At 36.2% G+C, this 23,183-nt stretch overlaps 2 protein-coding genes across 3 annotated transcripts; both read left to right on the top strand.

The window, feature by feature from the left end:
• The first annotated feature begins 1,982 nt into the window (after positions 1-1,982).
• LOC147397616 (YTH domain-containing protein ECT4-like) lies at positions 1,983-9,729 on the top strand. The gene is made up of 9 exons (XM_086449450.1): positions 1,983-2,002; positions 3,108-3,153; positions 3,385-3,461; positions 3,858-3,987; positions 4,885-4,961; positions 5,052-5,576; positions 5,944-6,480; positions 7,417-7,629; positions 9,045-9,729. Exons 4-9 carry the CDS (start codon positions 3,870-3,872, stop codon positions 9,414-9,416), a joined length of 1,842 nt encoding a protein of 613 aa, XP_086305576.1. The 5' UTR covers positions 1,983-2,002; positions 3,108-3,153; positions 3,385-3,461; positions 3,858-3,869; the 3' UTR covers positions 9,417-9,729.
• A 1,401-nt stretch (positions 9,730-11,130) lies between these two features.
• LOC147397615 (RNA binding (RRM/RBD/RNP motifs) family protein) lies at positions 11,131-20,572 on the top strand. Of its 2 annotated transcripts, none has more exons than XM_086449449.1 (11): positions 11,131-11,358; positions 13,489-13,589; positions 13,808-13,982; positions 14,107-14,361; positions 14,452-14,545; positions 14,783-15,582; positions 15,702-15,816; positions 17,173-17,228; positions 17,908-18,014; positions 18,133-18,220; positions 19,872-20,572. In XM_086449449.1, exons 1-11 carry the CDS (start codon positions 11,221-11,223, stop codon positions 20,151-20,153), a joined length of 2,211 nt encoding a protein of 736 aa, XP_086305575.1. In that variant the 5' UTR covers positions 11,131-11,220; the 3' UTR covers positions 20,154-20,572. The 2 variants fall into 2 exon arrangements, with proteins under 2 accessions (XP_086305575.1, XP_086305574.1); XM_086449448.1 differs by having other exon boundaries at positions 14,080-14,361.
• The last annotated feature ends 2,611 nt before the right edge of the window (positions 20,573-23,183 follow it).

Here is a 23,183-nt window from a genome sequence, read left to right as displayed (position 1 = left end):
AGTAATATAAGTAAAACTAGAGTTCATTTGTGCCCCTTGTTAGCAATTTAGAATACGACAAAAATTCAATACATGAAAAATACGAGTTATATTCGATTTTAGATTGCAAAATTTTGATAAATGGAAAATATGCATCGATAAATGGGAAATATGCAGCATAACCCTTCACACATGTATTATTTGTTTCATTTCAAAATTTCAAAAATAAAAATTCAGTAATATAATAGTGATGGTGATGATGAAATTGGTGATGTTAATGGTGATGACAAATCATCAATTTGAAAAATTAAAGTGTAAGTTCAAATAAATGTAAAAGGTCATGTCATTATTTATTTAGTTTTAGATAAAATGGACACTTGTCAGATAAAAAGGTGAATTCATCTATAATTTTGAAGCATGGCCACTTCAAAGGCGACTTGTGTTGTACGTCATAAGTTTCAAGTTTACACTTTGCAACATACAACAAGTTACAGTAATCTTTTTTCTTCACCGAGTTTTATAAAAATTCGTAAAAGTCGTAAAATTCAACAAAAAAAAAACACATCTTTTACTCTTTTGTATCTTAAAATATGCAAATTATTAAAATAGTCTAATAATCCAGAAACTAATACTTTAATTGCAAAAAAAAAAAAAAATGAAAATTTTGTGAATTTTTCAATAATTAAATGGGAGATTGCTATTAAGGTTTGTGCTTATGGCACGAGCATCATCTCTCAAGTTAAAGGGGTAAAAGAAAAAAAAAGTTGAAGTAAGTGGTGGCAATTTTAACATGACTTGAAAACTACACAAAATTTACGGGTTTTAGTCGAGCCTAATTGGATTTAGAGTATTATTGAATTTTTTTACGAAATTTGTGGGTTTGGAGTATTATTGAAATTTTTTTAAGGTAAAATGATGAAAATCAATAAAATGGGTTAAACAGATAATAGACGAAATATAATTAAATTATATAGGTGAAATACAAAAGAAATAAAGTGGATTCTACAAATCTATATCTTGATCCAAGGATTAAGGGGTAAAAAAGGAAATTGGAAATGTATTATTGAAGAATTTTGAGGTTAAAGTAAGAAAGATGAAAAATAATAAAATAGATTAAAATGTGTTAGAGAATAAATATATTTAAGTTAGATGAGTGAAAATAAAATTAAGAGATAAAAAGAAAATACAATAAAATGATTAAAGTAGGTCCCACACAAAACTTTGTGTCTTATAATGTACCAACTCATGATTTTTAAACTCGTCTGAGATCGAGACGTATCACCCGATTTAACTCGGTATCAGAACCCAACTAGACCAACTCACAAAGTGTTTTGAGACAATCGCGTATCGTGAGATAAGCGAGTTGTCTCGGATGATATTTTCCAATATCTCGGGTGATACGAACGAGACCACATAGAAAATGTTTAACTTGTGAGTTAAACAAGACGTATTGGACGAGATTTTGAAAATCTTGTCCGAGTTAACTGAGACAAACAAGTTAAAGCCTCAATCCTTTATTATTTTACCCTCAAATCAATATTTTTTTTAATTATATATATTTTTTGGGTTTATTTTTTAATAGGAATTATTTATGAAATTTTTCAGAAATTTTCAGATTTTTTAAATGATTAAAAATCATTGTCGAATGAGACGTATCGTCGGAATCAACTCGGTATCGGAGCTGAACGAGACGAGACGAGACGTGATACCGAGTATAAAAACCATGGTACCAACTCAGATATTCGAAAATCACGTGCTCATGCACGTGGGTTCTACTGGTGCGGTGTGGTATTATCGTCTAGCATTAAACACAGCAGCTGTCCCATTCTTCAAGGTAAAGCTAAGCCTAGACGTTTCTATCTATGAATTCGTGAGGTCTGCAATCCCAATTCTAAAAAGGCTTAAAACCAACACAACAAACCAAGAGATTCGAAGTTGAAGAATCAATTAATTGAGCTGATCTTCGAGATCCTCAATTTCATGGCGGCATCCCAGCAAGGACCGGATCGAATCATCTCAACTGGTACGTAAAATAAATTTTCTTTTAATTCTTTAAAAATAAATTAATCTAAGCGTCTGGTTTTGTGGCGATGGGCTTGAATTGGTTCTCCGTCTGAATCATAAACTTCAGTAAATATATATTGTTTTGGGCTAATATAGAGAAATTATTTTGTTCTTGATTTTGATCCGAAATCTTTCATGTTTTTGCTCTTTGTTTCTCTACAATTTTTATTTTATTTGTTGTTAATTCTATTAGGATCTTATCCATTTTTCTTTCATGAGAAATCGCATCTCGATCTGACCCATAGGGGCTCTATTGCATGTATTTTGTTGAAATTCGCGAGGAAGGCATTAATATATAGGTTAAAAGAGACCAGGATCATTGGTTAGGTTTCTAAAATTATTACTTAAAAAAAAAAAATACCAATTATATCATCCGATTTTTTTTTTAAAGCAAGCGAGTTAGTGGTTAGTAATTTCACGGTGAAGGCGGATTTTGAACCCAAGTCGTGGAATCTACACTCAGAGACTTTAACCAACTTGGCAAACTGGCACCTTCATCACAAACCACAGATATGCAAACCCCTTCGTACTTTTTTTTTGATAAAAGAAGTTGTTTTGGTGGCAATCAAGGTTTCAGAACTGACTATGAATTGAAGCTTACGTAATTTGTTGATAGTACATCGTCGATTGATCATATTAAGTTGATGAAGTATATACTGAAATATAATAAATTTTAAATTTTGAATCTTAAATTGTGGAATCGAAATGCAAAAAAAACCTTTGCAAAAACATATGTTAGTGGTTTCTTGTTAATTATCACGTTGCTCGTCCCCATTTTTTCATCAATCCCTGAACTATTTACAAATCAAGTAGTGCTTTTTTGCCTCTACTTTTTACTTTTTCCCAAGCAGGATATATTATTGTGCCTTACTCCTGTCATTATAGAGGATATTGACTTTCTTTTCCCTTAGGCAAGTTTATTCTTTGGATTGATTTGATCGAAATTCTGATTTTACAAATGATCTGATTCGAGATTGAATAATAATTAACTTAGTAAAGTCCCCTATTTTGTACACCGGGATAGAGTAAAATTTGAAGTAAGTCATTATGCTTTTTGCCGATAGGACGGAATCAATCGCAACAGAATTAATGTAGCTTGCCTCCACCAGGGTGAGTGTGGGAAATTGGGGAAGGTGTTATATTGATTATTTTTTTTTGGATGGATAGGTGCCTCTTAATTTTTCCTCGGTATTTCCTTAAAGCATGTGCAAAAGCCTTAAATTTTTTATTTAAGATCAAATACTAAGATGGTAAAATTCATCGAGTTATGGTTCATAGTTATAGTTCGTTGATTAAATAATCTTTGGTTGATTAATAATTTCTAATGCCTATGTTTCACAGACTCTACCAAGTTGCTGAACATATCAACCCTGGATGCAAAAGAGGAACCTACCAATTCAGATAACTTGGAGGATCAAGTAGATTCCGATTCCTCTATAATCTTTTTTTCTTTTCTTTTTTTTCGGTTGTTCAATTTATTTCATTAATTTGTTGAAAGTTAAGTTATTTTTATTTTTGAGCTTTTATTTTTTATTTGTCTGTCAGTATTTTTTTATTTGTTGATAAGTTAAAATTATTAAAACGAGGACAATAAGTCCTCAAGGAAACAACAGAAGGGAGAAAGAAAAAAAACAAAGCGATCACTCCCTAATTACATTATCCCACCTAAACAGAAAATCTTCGAAAAAGAAACCCCTAAACTTCATAAATTTATTTGTCTGTCAGTATGGCTGTCCGTAATTTCTTTCTTTCAAATTTAGTATCAATGCCTTTCTACCAAAGATGATAGGATGTCTCATTCTAATTCTTCTCAGGATGCAACAGCCATGGGTCCTCCAAGGGACGTTACTAGTCAATCGGGATCTCTAAGTGCAGCTGGTGATTATACTGCTGTCTATCCACCCAATGTCTATGCCCCTCAAGCACAGACGGTCTATTTTGGAGGTTAGTTCTTCATTTTGTTACATTAGTTTTCTTCTTAGAGCAACCTTTTATACACGTCACATATGACTCAGACATAAGACCCATCACTAGATGACTTCCCTCCTATAGAATTTAGGTACAAAAGATCATTCTAAGTTAATGATCATAATAATTGAATCACCTATTGTACATGGTAAATAATTTGTTGAGAATGATGTTGAAAGACAGGGTTAATGGACTATAAGGGTCAATTTTTGAACTAAGGGCATTTAATGTGGGATTCCATTAGATGATAGATTCTGATACTTGTGCAGGGTGCACACATGGTCCTTTTGAACAACACATATGGGTACTGCCATATTGGTACATTCACGTCCTGTTTCCTCCTGTGCTTATGAAAAATGGCTTCATATTTTCTCGTGTAGCACTTAGTCTGTTCTAGATGATTTGGATAAATTTGACCAAAGTTAAAAATGAACATTAAAGAGGTTGAATTTGTTGAGCCTTGGCTTATTCTATGGTTGTCGGGTCCTTTTAGTGCGATACTGTAAAATTCAGTTTCAAGACTTCCTAAGTTTTGTTTATGAAGCAGTATTTCTATACTGCGATACAATATGGAGTTTTGATTTCTTTCTGTTTTGCGGGTGTGGGCATCCAACTGAAGGATCTTAACCAACCTACAAATGCATTATCTTCTGTTTGTTGGATGGCCCACTAAAAGAGACCAATCAATGGTTTGGAATTTGGGACAATTCAATGGGAATTAGAGAGGTGATACTCATCCGAACCCTCCTCATGTGTGAGGAAATATGGCACTACATGTTTTACTGCAGTGCCCTTATGGGTTTCTGCTGCCATCTCACAAAGTTATAGAATTTCCTCGTGAAGTCTTTGTTTCTCATCCATGCTTCAACGCAGGTTACGAAAACACTACTGGTGAATGGGGTGACTATCGTCAGTATGTTGGTGCTGAGAATCTTGAAATTGGATCTCCTGTAAGTACACACTCCTTTGCATCTCCATTTATTCCACCTTCCACTATAAATATAACTAAGTGTTACTTTCTTTCATTTGATCTGATTAAGGGTATCTACAATGATAATCCGGCTCTTCTGTTTCATACTGCTTATGGGTACAATCCTCAAATGCCATATGGACCATATTCTCCAGCTACACCGCCTCTGTCTTCTGTGAGGGGAGATGGCCAGCTATACTCTCCACAACAATTCCCTTTCTCGGGTCCACCTTATTATCAACAATCAGTTCCTCCTAACATGCCATATATTACCTCACCAACTCCAGTTTCACAATCTGAGTTGACGATGTCAGTTAGTGTTGATCAACAAGGTGATGGTATGCTGTTTGGACCGAGACCTGGTTACCCATCTCAGTTTGGATCTTTTAGTAAAGGAGGCAGCTTTCCTGGAAATTCTGGTAGTCCAAGTTTTTATGATTCCCGGCAAGGTTTTGATGGGTTTGGATCTAGCAGACCTTGGTCAGAATGGTCGAAAACCCCAGATGGGCAGAGATCTTTGACTCCGTTGTCATCACCAGCAGCTTCTCCACAACCGATCGGCATGCTTGGGTCATTTGGTCATAATGTTGGAATGGTTTGGTTTCTTACCCATTTGTATCCCTTTATATAAAATAAAAGCTTATCATGTGTATTGAAATTTGTATAACAGCGTCACTTCTTTCGTAATGACCAAACCTCCAACCATTTGTGTTTATGTTTTTTTAAAAGAACATTTAGTAGTGAATAATGCTTGTTCTTCTAGAACTATCCAAAATGCCATTCTCGAATTTTATTCTGAAACTTGGTAATAATTCTTATGGTGATGTACCCATTTCAGCTTTATTCACTTAAATAAAATAATTTGGGGGGGGGGGGGGGGGGGGGTCATTGCACGATCGAAGTATATTTCTCCATTCCTTAAGAAAAAAAAAACATGGACTCACAATGCGATTGATTTGCAGGCTTCTCAGCTAAAAAGACCATTATACGGATTTGGATCTGGTTCAAGTTCCTATACGAGAGGCTACCCACATGGTGGAATTTATCAAAGCTCAAGCTTCGGAAATGTGTCCATTTCCAGTTTGGGAACGAATGATCATTGGCTCTCAGTTGACAAGGCTAGACGACGAGGAAGGGACTTTGGGTCTTTGTGCAGTTGTAATGGTAATCTTGATATCCTTAGTGAGCAGAACCGAGGACCGAGGGCCTTGAAGCCAAAGAGTCAGACCACCACTGAACATGGTTCATCTGTCGACAATAGCAAGAGTGGCATATCCATTGCAGAGGCTCGTCGTGAGCCATATAATCAGCCAGATTTTGTCACTGAGTACATGGATGCTAAGTTCTTTATAATCAAATCTTACAGTGAAGATAATGTTCACAAGAGTATTAAGTATGGTGTCTGGGCCAGCACGCCGAATGGGAACAGAAAGTTAGATGCTGCATATCGCGAAGCAAAGGAAAAAGAAGGGGTTTACCCGATTTTTCTCTTGTTCTCAGTAAGTTAACCTCTATCCCAGTTTTCAAGGACAGAATGTTACTTGGAAATCATTTTCTGAATTTGCGACTTTGGCTTGGCATACTGATGGAATAACTTGGCAAACAAGTGACTTCTAGAAAACATTGGAAGGAGGAAAAAGTAATTAACGATCATTATTGTAAAGGTGGGTTAGGGGTAGCTAACAAAGCAAGAGGAATGCACAAAGATTTTCGAGCCTTATATATTTACTGTTTTTTTCTTAGTAAGTACAGATGACATTTTATTTAGGCAAAGAAAAACAAATAAGGTTGAGAAGACCATCCTACTATTATCACCAGCCTAAGTATGTGGGAGGTTGAGTTGTTCCCACGTCCTAAGTTCAAACCTCCTTGAACCATAGACTATTTCCTTCTTCCATGCAGTGGATTCCACACCCTTGTCTGGCTGTCCCTAATAGACTTCAAAAATGGTCATTACATATTTTAAGGATCTTGGAAAATTGTGGCATCCGCATAGAATGCCTTTTGCTACATAAATAGGATCTGCTTAAAAATCATCTATGTTTGTCTGGTTAGACACCACAATGTTATTGCCAGTAGCCAACCTCTTCTGGTAGATTTGTGTCTGGTCAGTTCTGACCACCATCCTCAGTACCACACCAACGCAAATGGAGAAAAACAGGAATTGTCATTCTTTACGGTATTATAGACCATAGAAATTCTTGCTTACTAATTGGGCTGAAAAAAAAGAAAAAAATTCATACTTGTTAGTTAACTAAGAACATTATGAAGTATTTTTATTTTGGGGAAAAGTATGAAGTATTGATTACTCTTAAAGAAAATTTCTTAGACGCCAAGGGAAGCTGTTTATATAAGTAATAATATTTATAGTATTATTTATGTCTTTGTTATCTTATGCTAATCTCCTGAATTTTGTTTATAACATCTATATGCAGGTGAATGCTAGTGCACAGTTTTGTGGGGTGGCTGAGATGGTGGGACCCGTGGACTTCGAGAAGAGTGTTGATTATTGGCAGCAAGATAAGTGGAGTGGTCAGTTTCCTGTCAAGTGGCATATTATAAAAGATGTACCTAACAGTCAGTTTCGTCACATTATACTCGAAAACAACGACAATAAGCCCGTGACCAACAGCAGAGATACTCAGGAGGTAAGATTTGACTTAGCATTTTCTGGGTTTTCTAGGTGGTAATGTTTTAGAATCTTCTCATCGATGGTATTGAATTTATCTCAAGTCATGCTAGGGCCGGGTGTCCCAAAACATTGGGAGAGCTCTGTTATTGCTGCACTGATTAAACCACAGGAAATCCTAGGTTGTAGCAGCCGCAGATTGCAATAATGAAAGATGATTGGCTAATCTTAGCCTCCACTGCTAACGCCTAATTTAATCATTGTGTCTAATCTTACCAGTAAAAAAAAATAAAAATAAAAAATCATTGAGGTAAATCATAGCTACAGCGGCTAAAACCTAGGTTTCCTTGGGTTGAGGTGGCATGCGAATAACATTTGGCTAAGATTATGGCTTCTTCGTTAATCAGGATCTGTTCAGCCAACTCTAGATGGTTGGAGCTAGGCTTTAGTGACGATGATTAGCTAATCTTAGCCTTGACAGCTAAGCGACTAATATATCCGCATAGGATAAAGCCAGCCTAGTTTTCCATTGGCTGAGGTGGCATGCAAATGGGTTAGGGCTATTCTTTCTGGTAGCCTTCAGACCCGAATGTCCTTTACCTTTTGTATATCTGTAGTCCGGGAAAGTTCTCTATTGTTTTTTTATGGTAGGCAAGCAAGGCTTAATGGTCAGCATGGAAGTGGGTTTTGAACCCAGGTCGTGGGATCGACACTCCACACGCCTTACCAACTTAGCTAAGTTGGCACCCGCTCGGAAAGTTCTCTTTGGTTCCTTCTGAGGAAAAATTTATGATAGACCTGAAGTTCAATTATCCCCATCACTCAAAAATACACGTTAACTCACATCATGAACTTTTCACCATCTAAATGGGGTCCTAGCCCCAAAATTGGACCAACTGGACTCTCTTAGCCTCAGACCTTCTGTTATTCTATAAGAATTAGCAATTTATTGGAACAGAAAAATATTCTATTATGGAACAGAAAAATCTTCCACTTGTGTAGAGACTCTCTATGCTGCCTCTAGCCAAAGAGTCAGCTTATTCATTGGTTCCTTTCAAGTGTTTGATTTAGACAAATTCCAGCATATAAGACAGTACTTTGCATAGGGTGGTATTGATTTATGTAATGTACAGAATACTTGAGTTGGTGTTTGACGCAAACACATGGTGTCAGACACACGATCCTCAACAAACATGGTAAGCAGACACATCTACTCAATTTATGCTGTTTGGCGTGAGATTTATTCTCAAACTACATCTGTTCATGTAGAATATGCACGCAAGTGCTACACGAGTTAAATTGTAGGTAAATTTATAATACTCGAGAAGATACACAAGTAACTAAATTTATATTAGTTAAATTGGGTTCCTGGCTATGTTGTCCAACTTCCCCCTCACATATAATTTGTTATCTTATACTTCATATCATGCACAGGTGAAGTTGGAGCAAGGTATCGAGATATTGGACATTTTCAAGAATTATGAAACGGATTTGTCAATCCTTGATGATTTTGATTTTTATGAAGAGCGGCAGAAAGCTATGCAGGAGAGGAAAGCCAGACAGCAATCAAGCTCAATCACTGCCCCTGTGGTTGGAAGCTTTGAGCAACGAAATCCAGTTTCCTTGTCCAGTGACTTTATAAAGCAGATGTCTAAGAGTTTTGCTCAAGCTGTGAAGATGGAAGACAATAGTAAAGAAGACATGACAGAGAAGGGGGGAACTGGTGCTGCCGCCTCAGTGGGTAATGGAGTTAAATCCGAAGATACCAAGATAACATCAGTGGTGTCAACAGTGCAGAGCAGTTAAGAGGTTGTTGGTGGTGGGTACGACACTCCAACCCGCACCCGGTCCATACCCATCTCAAGTTTTTTCTTCTCCATATTATGTTAAGATGGAAATCATATGTTTTCGAATGTGAAGGAGTGTCAGTATTGCTGGCAGACAACGTACCTGCCACTTCCATTTGTAATTTTAGTTTTGTCTTCTTTTTTTTTTTTAATTATGTTTTGTGGGTGAGGGAAGTAATTTAAAAATGCTGGTTAATGTAAGCCTTTGCAAAGTTCTTCAGCTTGGAAGGCAGATTAATAAAGAATGCAGCAAAACCCTTTTTATTGTTGGATAGATAAGAGAACAAAGTTAGGGTTTGCACTTTAGAAATGAAGGTGTATTACGGCACCCATTAAACCAACGAGCTGCCACAAGTTTTTTAAGGGATGAAACACATTGCGAAGCATGGAGAAACCGTGAAAGGGTACCTTTTTGAAAAAAAATTGCTCACAGAGATACACTGATAACAGGAGCCCTAGCCCTAGCTCGCATGTATTGGATGCCATCCCCAAATTACAAAATTACCATAGTCTGACGAAAAATTCTGTGAGCAAAAAATCAGTCTTACCAACTAGCGCAAAGTGTACATTTTAATGGACGAGTGGCAATTTTTTTTTTTTTTTTGTTGATTTAAGAACTCATCACGAATCAAGTGTTTTTGTTCTCGTAGCAATCTAAGGGTTGGCTATCTCTCCTTAGGGGTCACCCCTAGATAACCTGATTTAAAAAAGACGTGATAATCTGACTTACCCATGTGGCATACTCAATTGACATCTGACAAATTTGGGAATCGTAGATCTGTTCTCTTTGGGATACAAAATTACACTTTTTTATGAAAAATTGTAATTTTGTATCCTGAGGATAGAAGATCAACAGTTCTTGAACCTGTCATATCAAGGGTGTTGATTGAGTATGCCACGAGGGTAAGTCAGATTATCATGATTCTAAAACAAAAAGAAAAAAAAATAGGGAGTATGATTTGGATAAATATTCTTAAAAATCATGATTTTTTCATATAATTCTCAAAAGAATTAAAAATATCAATTTTTTTTTTTTTTTTTTTGATTCAGTCATAATCAACCATGTTTATACTTAAATTGATGACATATGCTCATCATGACCGTAGTCTTCTTTAAAAAAAATTTGATCTAAATGTCTTCATTTTCAATAAAATTCTTTTAAGAGTCAGGTTGGAGTGACCTCAACGAGGGATAGATTGACGCGGTGGCATGCACACATCTACGGGCATCACCTCAAGATGTCCTCTCTGTGTCCCCCACTGAGGTCACTCCAACATTAATCTTCCGTGCAATCTTCTTCTAAATACATCTGTTTTAATGTTGTCATAATATTTTGTAGAAACTTATGATTTTTCTTTAAAAAAAATAAAAATAAAAAAATAAAAAAATAATTCCCCTTTTCTTCTTCTCCCAAAATCTTATTTTTACGTTGGGTGTGAAGGTTGAAATAAGATATAAATCTCTTAAAATTGAAGAGTGTCTCATCACAATCGTACAGATCACTGTAAATTAGATCGAACGGATCCAAAATCTTATGTGATAGGAAACTCCTAGGGATAGGGAGTTGAGTATATCGGTCCATATAGGTCCCTGGTCCCACCTTGTTTGCGTATCATGATTGTATTGTGGTGTACGTTAAGTAGTGCTCCCATTTGGCGCCTCATTCTCATTGTTTATCTCTCACTTGCTTATAAAAAGAAAAGAGAGAGAGAGAGAGTTGATGATCGAAAGCAAAACCTCTTCGGTGGAAGAAACCTTCTGATATGGCAATGGACGTCTTCTCTGCAAACCCTAGATCTTTCAAGATGGATAGAAAATCTCCTCTCGCGACTGAGCTCAAAGCCTCCATCACTCAGAAGCTCATCGAATTCATTGGAAACTATACGGACGACGTTCTCGCTGTAATTCTCTTCGATTCTTTGATTGATCGGTTGAGTTCATCTTATGATTCTGAGTTAAATCCTTACAGTTCGTTTGTTTTTTCTTACTTACTGCTTCTTTGTTACTTGATTTGGATTGATTTTACACACCTAATTTCTAGTGATTCTTGTGCTTCGGAGACACTGTTTATTTTAGAAATTTAGTATATCAGATCGGCCATAACTTGGTGCTTCAATTACAGATGATACTTAAGACTGCGATTCTATGTTGAAGCTCCAATGATTCGATACAAATTGTGTGACTGAAAAGTTCAGTTTCATGCTGAGCCTTCCCTCGCATCTTGATTGAACGCATTCTGGAAATCTAGTTAGTACTGACTCGATTAGTAATCTTCCATAACATTGAGAATAAATTTAATGGACCCTCTTTGAGGGGGCGGGCCTATTCATTGGTAGAGGTCCTTCCCCTTAAATTAACAAAACTTCTTCCTCTAGTTGGAGTTGAGAGTGTTTTGAGGTTCTTGAATTTTTAATGTTGAGTTGATGGTTTAAAATATCGTATCAATTGAATGTTTCTGTTAATGAAAAAACCAATATGGTATCAGCCAATACATTCGATACAAACCGATACATACCCCATACATTCCCGAAACATTGAATGTTTTGGGGTCAATGTTTCGTATATATCTTGGCCGATACCGATACATATCAACCGATACATTTTGATACATTCGAATATTCTAAACCATGGTTGAGTTGTTAGTTGAGTCAAAATCTGTGGTGATGGACATGGTCTGATGTGGTTTCTCGGGAATGTAGGTCTGATGTAGTTGGAGAGTGCATTCTTTGCATGGTCATTGAGAATTCGGGTCTTTGTAGTGTCCGAGTTTTTATCTACAGATATGTCAGAAAGTCCGTCCAATGACTATTTGACTAACAGGAAGACTTCCAATCCCTCCAATTGGAGCACCCGTGTGCATCAATGCTGGTTCTAATATTGGGGCTGTCGTTTTGGGTTTTTAAAACTTGTTTTGACGTTTCGTCTCGTCCATGAACGAGAGCGAGTCATCTCGTTCAACAATGAACTCCCTCTGCCTTATTTGAGAAACACATCAGGTTTGAGATGACTTGTCTATTCGTCTTGTTGGTGGACGATACCGAGACGAATCGGACTACTCTGTAAACGCTTTTTGGAGAGACAATGTTTTAGGATTACTCTGTAAACGCTTTTTGTTGAGACCTGTCAATCATTAGAACTTCCCTTAATGGGATCGGGTTTTGCTGTTATTCTTGGTTTTTGGACCTTTCCTACTTGCATGGCATGGCCACCTCCTGAATATATGCTGCTTTCTACTCTCTGACTGGGCAGAATGAAACAAGAGTCTCAGACTGATTTGGGCTCAAAACTCACACATCAGTCGAGTCGTCTCCTTGAATGTTTCTGGTTTTGCTTATTTGGAATGTATGACTTTACAGTTATTTTACTAACCAGCACAGGCTGTGGCTGTGCTCATTTAACACCTACTAGATGGATATTGTAAGAGAGGGAAGTTGGAGTTCATAGAAGATTTTTTGCCACAACAGCGAAGGAAAGATAAAAACTTGGACCAGCAAAGGAAAAGAAATTCATAAACTACATTATTAAAATTTTAAAGAAGATTTAATAGTTATAATATCTCTTCTTTTCTTTGGATAAGTAGAGATAATATTTCTTTTTAAAACACCTCTGTTAATTCTGTTTGAAAAAAAAAAGACCACATACTTTTGAGGAGATTTCTTAGACAAATTAAAGGATGTAAGGAGTTTATTAGTGTTGGTTGGTTTGGAATTGAAAAGTTGAAAAAGGTATAAAGTTTATCTTGAATGATACATGCTTTGAGGCTTCTTTCTTTTTTTCAGTTTTAAGTTTACACGGTTGGCCAGTCTTGACTAATTTATTTGAAGTTAGTTTCTCCTTCATCATCATTATCAAAGCCTTATCCCAAAAATTTGGGGTCGGCTGAATGAATCTTATTCATCCATTCAATTATGTTTGAAGCTCTGTTTACTTTGTAATATATTGCCTCTTGTCTTTTACGATTTCTTGTGTTCCAAATAGCTTTATGGTAGGTGTGTACATAGGAATGGTTTTACCTTTATTTATTTTTCTAGGAGTATATTGTAGTCCTTGTTTGCAATGGAAAGCATCAAAATCAAGCAAGAGATGATTTGGAGGCATTTCTTGGTGAAAGGAGTGGAGAATTTGTATACTGGTAATGTGATTTTTGACCTGTCAATTAGTTTTTCTATCTTCTTTTGGCAAGCTATCTCATTTTTTTATTATTATCATAAGTAGCTATCTCATTTTTATTTAAGAGGCACCATTGACGAATTTCGATGACTAAACTTGGCACATCTTCTTTTCTAAACCCTATTTCTTTCTTCTGCTACTACTGAATGTTTCTGGTACAAATGATGCCTTTCCATATAGGCTATGGAATCTTCTCTTGAAAACTGTTGATCAACATCAGAAACCTCTTGGTTCATCAGAAGTAAAAGATGTTAATGTTACAAGTGGCTGTGATGATGATGTACACAATAAGCAGAGAATTTATAAGATGAGGGACGTTCAAAATCATACCATTACCAACGCCAATAACCTCTCGGTAATCCCACTTCTAGACTATCTTTTTATGTGACTTTTTTCCCGGATTTGTTTGATTAAGCTCATGATATAGTTACCCTTTGCAATCCAATAATCAGTCTTTCCTGTCAACATGTGCTCCTAAGCCGGTTTCCTCAAACGATGTGGAAGTTTCTGAGGGCTTTCAACATTGCTACCCAGACTTTGACGATTCTTTAGATGAAATAAATACCAAGGAGGTGTTGGCACAAAAATTTAAACGTGATGTTTCCAAAAAATATCAATCATCTGAGGATAATTGCAATGAAGGCTTGAAGTATGGATCTTCTGGAATGAAAGGCTCTTCTGAAATTTCTACCGGTGGTGAGCAAAGTGTGCAATATGTGGACCAACACAAGAAGGTTGACAGAGCTAAGCTTTCTGTCCTTAGTTTGTCATATTTATAACACCACCTCCTCATCTAACTTAAGCAATTGCATATCGTAGAGCAGACAGTCCACAATAACTTCAATGGGTTGCGTCATCAACTTCTATATTCACCAAATCGAGAACCAGCCTCCAGGAATTTGCAGTCTATGATAGCAGGTACTATAAATTTTCTGGATATTATATGAAAACTACAGAAAAATGCTTCTTTCATACGAGCTATCTGCATTTTTTTATGTGGGATGTTGTCTTCATATTTATGATTTATGCATATTATATACACGTGCGTGCATATACACATGGCTGCATTTTAGTGGGCATATTTATATGTTTATATTTAAGAATTGAACGCAAGCATCTGAGTCAAGCTGATATTGCGATTGTTTCTTCATGCAGGAAACCCTCATTCTAGGCCTTTCTCTACAACCAATGCTACTGGAACACTGCTTTCTTCAAGAGCTGATAATTCTGTGTCCCGTCAGAACTCCAGGCCACGAGGTAATGTTTGGGACAGATTAGGGAAGCCATGTGATGACAACACAATTGTGAGGGGAAAGAAGATTGAGGTCAAAGATTATGATGAAATTGAAAGGAATATAGTGGAGCATAATAGAGAAGGGCTTGACCAGCATAGGTTGATGCTTTCTGTGGTGGGTAGTAGACTGACCAGAAGATCAGTGGGAGAGGTTCCATCACTTAATAACAGCTGTGGCATTGTCACCTCTACTACCAAACCTGATGACTATAGTAGACTGAAGCATGGCCTCAATGAGCTGTGCTCGCCTCATGATGCAAATAATTCTAATAGGAAGAGGCAGTTTGCGGAGATTGGTCCTGCGCCTACTAATGGTTCAGTTTCTTTGGGAGACAGCAAGGATAGGCATCTCCAAGATGAACAAACATATAATGAGTTCCAAAGACTGGCATCCATTAAGCGCAGTCACTTACAGAGCTCGAGCGGTGTTGCATATAGAACTAGAAAGCCAGGAGGTCTGGACACAAATCATGCATTCATAGCTCCCAACATTGCGCTCCACCCTAGGGCCAACAGAATGTCTCAGATAAAGTCGATTAGCGAGGCCTCAAAGGTTGCTACTACTCAAAATTTGGTTTCGAATTGTATTACTTTGGTCACTAAATCGGAGGCTATCAATAGTGAAGAGGATGTCAAAACTGTTCTCAATCCAGTGCAAGCTGTAAGAAATGGTTTTTTTTATTATATATATTAGCAGCAGTTGTTTTTCCTATTCTTCATTGAGAAAGCGTTGTACTTGGTTCCAGCTTGTTATAAGAGCCCAAGCTTCTTCTCATGCAGCAAATGTTAGATGTGAAATTAAGATTGCGTCACATCAAAACAGAAATGTATAAGCTTCGATCGAAGCAGATCAAGAAGAGCAATGATGGAAAACTCAACTCGTCATCAAGTTTTGGTAAGGCACTTCCTAAGCTACAAAACGAATTCCTAGATTGATGCAGTGCTTAAATATCAATTGGTCCCAACATTTGTGCTTGTTGATTTCTTTTTGAATATGACGGCAAGTTATTTGTAGTTTCCCTTTTTCCGTCTAATTGATGCCTTCTGTATTTTTATCTACATACAATCTTTAGTTTGCCATTTAGTCAATGAGATGGAAGGACAACATCAATTCTATGGAAAACTACTACCAGTTCCTCTGATGGTAATGGAAATTTTTTTATCTCTGATTTTGAAGAGAGCTAGTTCTCTTTAAATGAAAAAAAGAACAAGTCTCTGTGATCCTTTGAATAAAGAGGACCTTTTGGGATGTTGTGGTCTCAATTCCTTGTTGTTTACCTCCTAATCCAGGATGTTGTTGGAAGCAATATGATAGCACTATTTTTCTGGTACCTTTTATGCTCAGGCATATTTTTTTTTTCCCTTAATCTAAATGCATTGCCTTGGTATTCATGGGAAGTCTTGATCGATACAGTAGGAGAAATGCTCCTTTAAAATATCTGCTGACCAGAAGCCTGTTAACATCTGGAATGTTAAAACTTGTTTATTTGCAACCTACCATTTTTTTTTTCTTTCTTTCCTGATTACTCTTCACAGTTCAAATTTCTTTCCTGGTTCAGATGTGTGGACCACAGTTGGCTTTATCATCATCGTCTACTTATCCTAAATCATAGTTTTCGTATTTGCATATTATACTTGTATAGTATGTGAATTTGGTGTATTTTTGGAGAGTGTGCGTGTGGGGTTTTTTCTTATCTTGTATATATATATATATATATATGAGTCAGGATCCCTGGTCACCTAAGAATGACTCATGAAAAAAACACATGATCCCAACCCTTTAAATGCAAAATCAAAAGGTTGAGATTTATCCTTGGGATAAGTATCTTTGAGATTTGTGTTATCAAGAGACTCATAAATCTCAACCATTGGATTTTGTGTTTAAAGGGTTGGGATCATGTGTTTTTTTTTCATAAGTCATTCTTAGGAGTCAACCGATCCCAACCTTATATATATACTAGCTACCCTTTGAATTTATGAATTTCTGAAGCAAAGCCATGTCAAACTTAAACGCGTCCCTTACCAGATTTTTGCCATTCCAATTTTGTTGCCCATTTCTTTAAGAGTTTTTTTTGCTTAGTAATTTCTTTAAGTGTTATAACCAAAATATACCTGAACTTTTTGCTTACCGTAATTTGATTGTTTTTTTTTGAAAGGTATAGTATACCATAATTTGATTGTTAAGAGTGGAGTTTTCTGCCAGTTGACAGTTACAATACATGTGGCTCATGACTAAATTTGTATTCTGCAGGTGCATTGAATCATCCCGAGGAAGATATCACATCAAGAACTGTATTTGTGACAAATGTAATCTTGATGAATCTTTTATCATTTTAATGATGTTTGTACTTGATCATGTGAATTATCCTTTTTATTTACACGGCGTATGCAAATCCTTTAGTTTGTCTAGTAAGGAAATCATCATCATCATCAAAGCCTGATCCCAAATACGGCTAAATGAATTGTGTTCCTTCATTCAATTCTGTTATTGAGGTTTAGCTTAAAATTTCTAAAATCTTCATGTCAGTAATGTATATAGAGCTGATTTGAACTTATACAAGGGGATTGATCCTTCATGATTTATCACAAGAAAATTTTGCTGTCCCGATTTATGAAATGTCAATCAACTACTTGTCTTCAATCAGAAGGAAATAAACTGCAATTTTAAGAAACAGAACACATCTACTGGAGAGTTTTAAGTAATGGTAAGATGATGACAATCTATTGGTGCTTAGCGCCAAGAAAGAGTTCCCTGTTCCCTGTTGGGAGAATGGGAAACTTCCTGGTGATTCAGCAAGCAGTACCTGATACAAGTACTGACATTAGGGGGAATATGCCTCCTAGTTTATTGTGAGACAACAAAAAAAGAAGATTACTCTCTATGTTGGTTTCTGATCTTGTTATTACTTTTAGGACTCATAATCATCATATTTACTGATAAATATTGGAATGCATCTAGAACACTGATACTTTTTCACTGTATTAGGTTCATTTTGCAGCGACGAAAGAAGCCTTATCATTGCATTTTGCCAAGTGTGGGGTGGTTGCCAAAGTCATCATACTGAATGACACAGTAACTGCTCAACCAAAAGGGTACAAATGACTTGCCTTCACCAATTTTGTTGCTGTTGTGACATAATTTTTCCCTTTAATTATTTGCTACTAAGGCATGGGAACTGGTCAATGGTGCTATTTGATACTATGATCTTAGGTCTGCATACGTTACTTTCGCCAGCAAGGAGTCAGCTGATAAGGCAGTAGCACTGAGTGGGACCTCATTTTGGTCAAGGACTCTAAAGGTTAGAAACTATTTTGTCAAGAGAATGGTGTCTTTCTGTGTTAAAAATATTTTAATCGTAAAGTATCACCCTGAAACAGAAAAATAAGAAAGAAAATAATAGTTAATGTGGAAATTGATCTTTCTGTTCAAATGTTGTGTTGGCTCACTGATTTTATAGAGGTAGTTGGATGAGAATATGGCATTGCATGAACAATTAGTACCACATTTTATAGAAAATCATTGTTAAAAAACTAAAGTCAGGAATGGCTTAGGAAGTATCAACTGTGAAATAAGACCCATTTTACCTTTATCCAGCTTCATATTCCATTCTGTGTAGGGGTTGGTCGGGAATGTTTGGTTGACTGCAAGCTCAAGCAAGTTTAGAATGCTTTGTCTGCCAACTAAAGAGTGAGACCCAAAATGGGCACTATATAGCTCTTACCAGGCAGTGAGTTTTTAACTTGCATGAAGTTTCTCCCTAACCCTCATTCACAAATAGCTTTGTAGCATCTGGATGTGGGCTCTTTGTAGAGCGTAACCAAATATAGTTGTTTGAGATAATTTCCAAGTTAAGCAAAGTATTTGCCAGGGACAGCCATGAAACCTGAGGCATTACCACACATTACATTCACTGTTTTATTTTGTAAGAAACTAGAGTTAATATTAGGGGATCTCTGCATGAGAAAGTTGTTTACGAAGTTGCCTTCGGTGGCTACCATGTAACCTAGGAAACACAACAAGTATTAGTACTCAGAACTAATTCTTTGTTTGGAATGATAATGGGGTCTAAGCCCAAAACAATGTTAGTTCTCAGAACTCTTAGTTCTTAAGCTGGTGAGTGAATGGGGTCTGCATGACAATACATATGAAGCTTACCATTATCATATTTAAAAGCCGAAGAACATCAGAACTTGTATTTCCATTTTATATGCTAAATTAAAGCTATCTTATTTCCCGTTTTACCTGCTCTGACCGCCTTTCCAAAGGCACGTCCTGCCAACTATACAAGGAAAAAACCCACTCAATGTTCTGATGCCAACTATACAGCCTCCAATGTAGAAGCTTCTAGGGATCTAAATTGCAATTCTAAAGTTTATATTGTTCTCTATTAAAAAAAAAAAGAGTTTCTGCTTAAGAGGCAATACATCTCTAGACCTGCAAAAGTTCTGACCTCATTCTGGAGTGTCAATTCCACTGCACCTACCTACAAGTGTGCACAAGAATAGAAAAAAAAAAGGATACTACTTTACTTGATATATCTATGTTTTTTAGGCCCCATAAGCAAAAATAGCAGACAGACTTCGTATATTTAAGGCACCCATGATTTATGGTTATATATGCTCCCTACTTCCATGCTGTAATGTGCTTGTATGTCCCACCTACTCATTGTTTGGATTTGGATAATTCAATGGGATGTACATCTCTGAGATGGGCTACCACCAGATGTTCTTCACCATCCTATGAATATGTAAGACGCTGTATAATATGGTTACAAAAAAAAAAAATCAGGAACCTGGAAAGGGTCAAGAGTTCTGGTTTCTTATTCTTTTTCAGGGTTTGATAAGCTATCATCAACCAAATCAAGATTAGTATGCTTTTATTAACAAATTTTTTCATGCTTTTATATTGTGATTTTATTACTACTACTATTGACCAGTATCTTTTTCTAGGTTGTGAAAAAGGCAGAAATGTCTGTGGTGGCGAAAGCACCGGTGCAGATGGGTGGGAATGTTTCACAGTTACAGTTGCCCCAGCCGAATAGAAAGGTTGTCGTAGGGAGACCTTATACAAGTTCTCATCTGCAATGGCGACGGGACCAACCAGTAAATGCAGGAGGCCACTCTGGTTCTTCCCCAGGAGGCGGATTAGAAGCTTCCAAAGTTGTTGAGCAGAACTGTACCACTGTGAGGTCAGATGATGTGGGATCTATGGAGACTCAGGTCGGGGTATAATTTCTTAACCTTGTTAGGGTTTTAGTGTTACTGAGAACTTCAACTATAAGATCCACTTCAGATGGTTTGAGCTCCAACTCCAAGCAGTTGAACAAATATCCCATAAGCATTAGTGGTTCTGAAGATCCTTTAATAACTTTCATAAAAATGGGAGGTGGGGAGGAATAATTAACCAGACAGCATCAATCTCTTGATCTGGTATGGTATGGAGGTTGATCAGATGATGGAGCTTTTAGTCCAACCAACTCAGGTGAGTCTTAAAAATTCGATTTCCTTTTATTTTTTTGTGAACTACTTTCCAGAAACTCCACACGATAATGCACAATTTGTTTACTTGACTATGATGATCCCATGATGTAACCTTGTCGCGGTCATGGAAATATAGTTGGACCAAACAATCTGTGAATACTACCTTAGAAGCAAGCGTGTGCGTGACTACCAAATCTACCTCTTATCTGATTGTGTAACTGTAACCTTTTAATGAAGGGAAAAAATTGCAAAGTCTAAAGAATTTACTCTTTTAAGTAGAGTTCTTGAAACTCAATGTGAAGAAGGGGACAATTTTTTTTTGAAAAGTATAATATATTGATTATAGAGGGCAAACAAGATACAAAGAGGCCGAGAAAGCCTCATGAAGAGTAACAAAGAAAAAAAATTACAACATCAATGATTACATAAAAAGTGTCATTTAAAAATCAAATCATAAAAAATAGTCCCTACGGACTCTATGTTATGTTTTGACCTAAGGTATAAAAAATCCAAGATCTCCAAGAAACCTACATGAGAACTATTAATCTTATTATTGAACACTCTGTTATTTCTCTCGTTCCAAATTCCTCTAATAATAGTTGAGGGAAGCATAGTCCACATGATCTGTTTTCTAGTGTGGAAAGCATTACTAGTCCACTCTACTAACAACGAGGAGAACTCGAAGGACCCAATTAATATGGAAAAGACCAAGGAAAGTTGATCAAATATTATAAGAAAATGAACAATGGATTAAAATATGATCAGTAGATTTCTCGTCTCTCAGGCAAAGGGGACAACAATTGGGAGTGATCCAATCCTACACAATCAAATTATCCAATGTAAGAATCCTTTCAAGGGAAGTCAATCAAATAAAAAATGATATTTTAGAAGGAATTAACTTGGACCAAATGATGGATCCCGATAAGGATCGCTCTGCAAAGAGAGTGAGCCACTTATAGAAAGATCTGACAGAGAATCACAAATCCTTAGTCCTCGTCCATTTTCACTTATCCTGTTCGTTGTCGTTGAGGTGAAACGTATGCAGGAGATTAAGGAGAGATTTCACCTCAGGTAGCTCTCAATCATTAAAGTTTCTCTTGAACTCTAAATTTCAAGTAGGAACGGACTTGTTATAAATCAAACACTGCTGGATAGAGCGATTTTCCTTAATAGAATAGGCATACAAAGACGAAAATTGAGTTGCCAGAGGTGATGTACCACATCAGTAGTCTTTCCAAAATCTAATTCTGTTTCCCAAATCTGCTTTAAACCTAATCCATTTCTCAAAATCCCCGCTCACGTTAAGAACCCCTTTTCCAAATACTACACCTATCCGAGTCTTTAGACTCGTCGTTATACCAACCTAACCTCCTTTCCCCATACTTGACCATAATAACCTTCCTCCACAAGAAGGGGACAATTTAGTGTGTTTAGTAACACTTCTGAAGTCTGAATGGGGGTGATTCACCTTTAAAATTCAGATTTCAGAAGTTTTATTACTGTTTGTTTCATTTCAGATTTCAGCCTTAATAACCAAAATTCAAAACTTTTGGTTCAGTGATGGAGCGACGTTGGATGAAACTTTTGAATTTTAAATTATTATTTTTTTCCTAAAATACCTTCCTCAAAACACTAGTTTCTATCACTTATCTCTTCTTTATACAAGTCTTAAAACCCTTATTTTTAGCTTTTCTACCTCTACAATTGTGTTATCAATGTCTCCACTTTTCCTTTTGATTTTATTTGTTAAATTTGTACTTTTAAAAAAAAATTAGAATTTGTTTATGTTGTTGGTGTTTCAGATTTCTATCATCTATGATGTCTACTTGTATTTCTTTTTGTTCTAATGAAATTCTTTTGTAGTGTTTTTATTTCAATTCTACTGCAAAATCAATATTTAAAAGATAATGTAGAATGTATTTTATTGATTTAAATTCTCTTATATAGAAATCTAAGAAACATCGTTCATTATTTCTTGATAATTCTCAATCTTTTTTGGTACCTATGTAGCTTTTCGGCTTGAACGACTTCCACATTCCAATTCCTTATAATTTTCTCCTCAATTGTTGATCAAACTTTCGCGATCCTCAATAGTTCCAAGCATCAAGAATGCTATGTTCCCTTACTTCTACACTAAATTATTTTGATCTTCGATAAGATCCTATCTAAACTCATTCGATTAACAATTTATTAGAATTACAAAAGGGTAATATTATCAAAATGACCGTTATGTTTTAAAATTCTATTTGTAATAAAAAGCTTTTAAAAATAATAAACAAACAACCACCAGATGGGTGGCCGAGTGGTAGTACTTTGGGACCAAGGGGTGTGCTCCCCCTGTGGTCTCAAGTTCAATTCCCACCCACTACTAATATCAGTGGCCACGGATCGCAGGATTAAAATTTTATTTCGCAAGCCTTGTTCGGGGAGGAGGGAATAGTTGGTGCGCTCAAACTGGCCCTAGATACCATTCTAATAAAAAAGACTTAAGATTTCAAGTTTCAGAAAACAGAAACTAGACTTTAGAAATGTTACCAAACTAGACTAAGAAAATTTTTAGTGGACCACTTTGTATTTTTAAAATAATATAATTTATTAGGTTATTTTATTTGTATACCAGTAGATTCAAGGGACTTTTGCTTGAAGTGGGGACAAGAGCAAAATGATCTATTTAGTTGATTTTATTTATATTTTTTTTATTCCTTTTAATCTATGACCTAGAGGCCAATGCCCTTCCGCTTCTTTTTCTTTTTGGTTTCCTTGGTCAGACCCTGGGTATAG

Source organism: Akebia trifoliata, chromosome 8, assembly GCF_017979445.1.
Source record: "Akebia trifoliata isolate Shusen 1 chromosome 8, ASM1797944v1, whole genome shotgun sequence".
Classification (NCBI taxonomy): Eukaryota; Viridiplantae; Streptophyta; class Magnoliopsida; order Ranunculales; family Lardizabalaceae; genus Akebia; species Akebia trifoliata.
This window is presented reverse-complemented; position numbering and strand designations above follow the sequence as displayed.